General features: G+C 38.5%; 1 protein-coding gene across 1 annotated transcript; it reads left to right on the top strand.

Annotated features, from left to right (window-relative positions):
• Window positions 1-1,016: 1,016 nt before the first annotated feature.
• On the top strand, window positions 1,017-2,370 carry LOC119590586 (the record flags this gene model as incomplete). The annotated part of the gene is given in 2 exon segments (XM_037939260.1): window positions 1,017-1,109; window positions 2,301-2,370. Coding segments are annotated over 2 exon segments (105 nt in total), but the record flags the coding sequence as incomplete, so codon positions are not given.
• Window positions 2,371-2,493: the final 123 nt, after the last annotated feature.

The following is a 2,493-nucleotide window of genomic DNA, read 5'->3' as shown; positions in this document are numbered from 1 at the left end:
TATAAAACTTTAGATTGTGATATCTTAAAATGTAATTTCTTTACTTGTAAAACTTGAACTGTTTCGTGTTTGTTTAGGACAATGAATACAAAATATCTACAGATAAATCTGCCAGATGGGATGGTTTGCATTTCTTTTCCATAGCAGTCAGTCATGCTTTACCAAAAACTGGTGTCATTTCATGAACCATGAGGACTTAAAAAAAAGGCCTATACAATTGTAGTGTTATCAAGTATGTGTATATATACATAAGCATTTTTATTTTGCATTTGTAATTTTGGCTGTGCAACAATTTGCATACATTTTGGATAATGTCATGCATTGATTTTTGTTTCTTTACCTTCCTTTTGCACGGTGAAGTTAGGTCATCACTGAATATATCTTTTTAATTTAATTTCATTGTATATTGTTTTTATCTAATGAATCTTTAAGGGACCGTCCCGCATGATTTTGACCGAAAAATTTTAAAAGTAACCAAATGTGAAAAAAATCACAAAAATTATTCTACTATATGCCAACACTCAGAAAGTTTCGTTATATTATCTACATTAGAAATGGGTTTAGACGCCCATTTCCTAAAAGGGATGACTCTTGACATGTCACACGATCGATCATCAGCGCTTGTTTTGCATTAGAATCGCTGTAAATAAAGCAATCGCAATAATCAATTTTAATAATCTGAAAAATTGACGTATCTGGCAACTATCCGAGGGACTGGTGGAGGTGGTGATTGAGGGAGGCTGGGTCCTGGGGGAGATGAATCCGTCAGTGCATCTCTTGTCACTCCAATTTTGTTCTGCTAATTTTGCGTCGCCGTCATGCCGAAGGCTAAGAGACGCCTTCAACAACTACGGGAGAGTGCTGAGAGGGCAAGGAAGATAAAAAAGGAAAAGAGAAGGTCATAGAAACATACGGTGAACATATTGAGGAAGTGGCGTCTGGCACCACGCGAGAACACTCGCGCTCCACCTCTCTCACGCCTCCCCCACTACGTGCATCAACCTCGGCTGAAAAAACGTAAGAGTTTTATAACAAAACACGGCAAGAATGTGGAGAACATCATAAATATCATAATAAGGAAGGATAGACTGGAGGAATTGACATGCAATGTGAGTTTGTAGCCAGTGTTTTGCTACTTGAATGAAGTGTGTATTCACGAAACAACAAGCGGACACAGACATTATAATTACATGTGAGGAATGTAATTTTATTGCATTGGAAACCAACGATAGAAAAACTGAGAGAGGACATAAGGGCTGTGACTCTAGTTATTTGATACTTCGGTATCGCTGTCCGGCGCCAGAAAGGAACCTCTCCCGATGTTATGAGAAATGACATCCTTGCTTCATTTTATCATTGCTCCTCGACAGATGAAAACCCCACGCACCAGCTTTGCCCTAAAACGAAGGACTCTGGTGCTTTTTCAATAATGCTATTGCAAATGAAAAAGTGCCAAATAGCCATAAGTCCATGAAAGTGCACTTCCAGCTGTCGCCAGAGGAATTGACTCAGGTGAAAGACGTGTATGATCGCCTAACATCGGACGAGATCATGATGAAGTGCTTGGCAGGCAGGACGCAAAATCCCATGGAGTCCATGCATGCTCGTATTTGGAGGATTAGCCCCAAGCACAAAAATGGCAACAAGCCTATGCTTGATTTTGCATGCGCCGTGGCTGTCGCAAACTATAACGCTGGCTATGAGACTAGCTGTCTCGACACCATCATGGGTCTAGAGCAGACAAAAATACGGCAGAAAATTCTCCAAGAGCAAGACCGAAGGATGAATATGGCTCCCAGAATAAAAATGTATAATAAGAAACTCCAAGAAGAACTTGCATACGCAGCTGGAGGATTTTAGCCGTCTGACCCCGCCCACCTTCCCGCGTCACCTCACCTGTCATCTTTGACGCGCTCTATCTCAAAACGTGAATAAGCACTACATTCTGTTATTCTGTTCTGTTATTTATTGTTCGATTTTCTTCATGTTGGTATAATTTTCTTCGTCTTTTTATTGCCTACATTTCTGCAAAGCAAGAAATCAAAGTTTGTTTTTTATAAAATTTATAAAGATTTTTTGTTACGGTAAATCGGATTATTTATTTTACCTTTTTTATGATTTTTTTTTGGTTGTTAAAATGCGGTTTTGTATATTTTAACTTGGCAAATTTGTAGATAATTTCCTTAGCTTTCATTTGGTAATAATTATATTAGTGTAGCATTAATATTAAGTAAGTAGATGTAATTAGAAAGGCACCATGTATTTACTAACTTTTTTTTCTCTCTCCTTTTTTTCCATAGTTATCAACGTGAAACGCGGGGACACAGCATTTGGTTATAAGTAGAATTTACAATAAAAAAATGAAATCTCTACGACCGTTTTTTAACCCCCTCCCCGATCTCGAGGGACGGTCCCTTAATTGTGCACTTTACATTTGACTTGTAGATGCCTATGTGTGTTGTTGCTGGATGCCAAGCAAAATGTTGAGCCACG

Source organism: Penaeus monodon, chromosome 27, assembly GCF_015228065.2.
Source record: "Penaeus monodon isolate SGIC_2016 chromosome 27, NSTDA_Pmon_1, whole genome shotgun sequence".
Taxonomy (NCBI): Eukaryota; Metazoa; Arthropoda; class Malacostraca; order Decapoda; family Penaeidae; genus Penaeus; species Penaeus monodon.
Note: the sequence above shows the minus strand (reverse complement) of the source record. Positions and strands in the feature narration are given on the sequence as shown.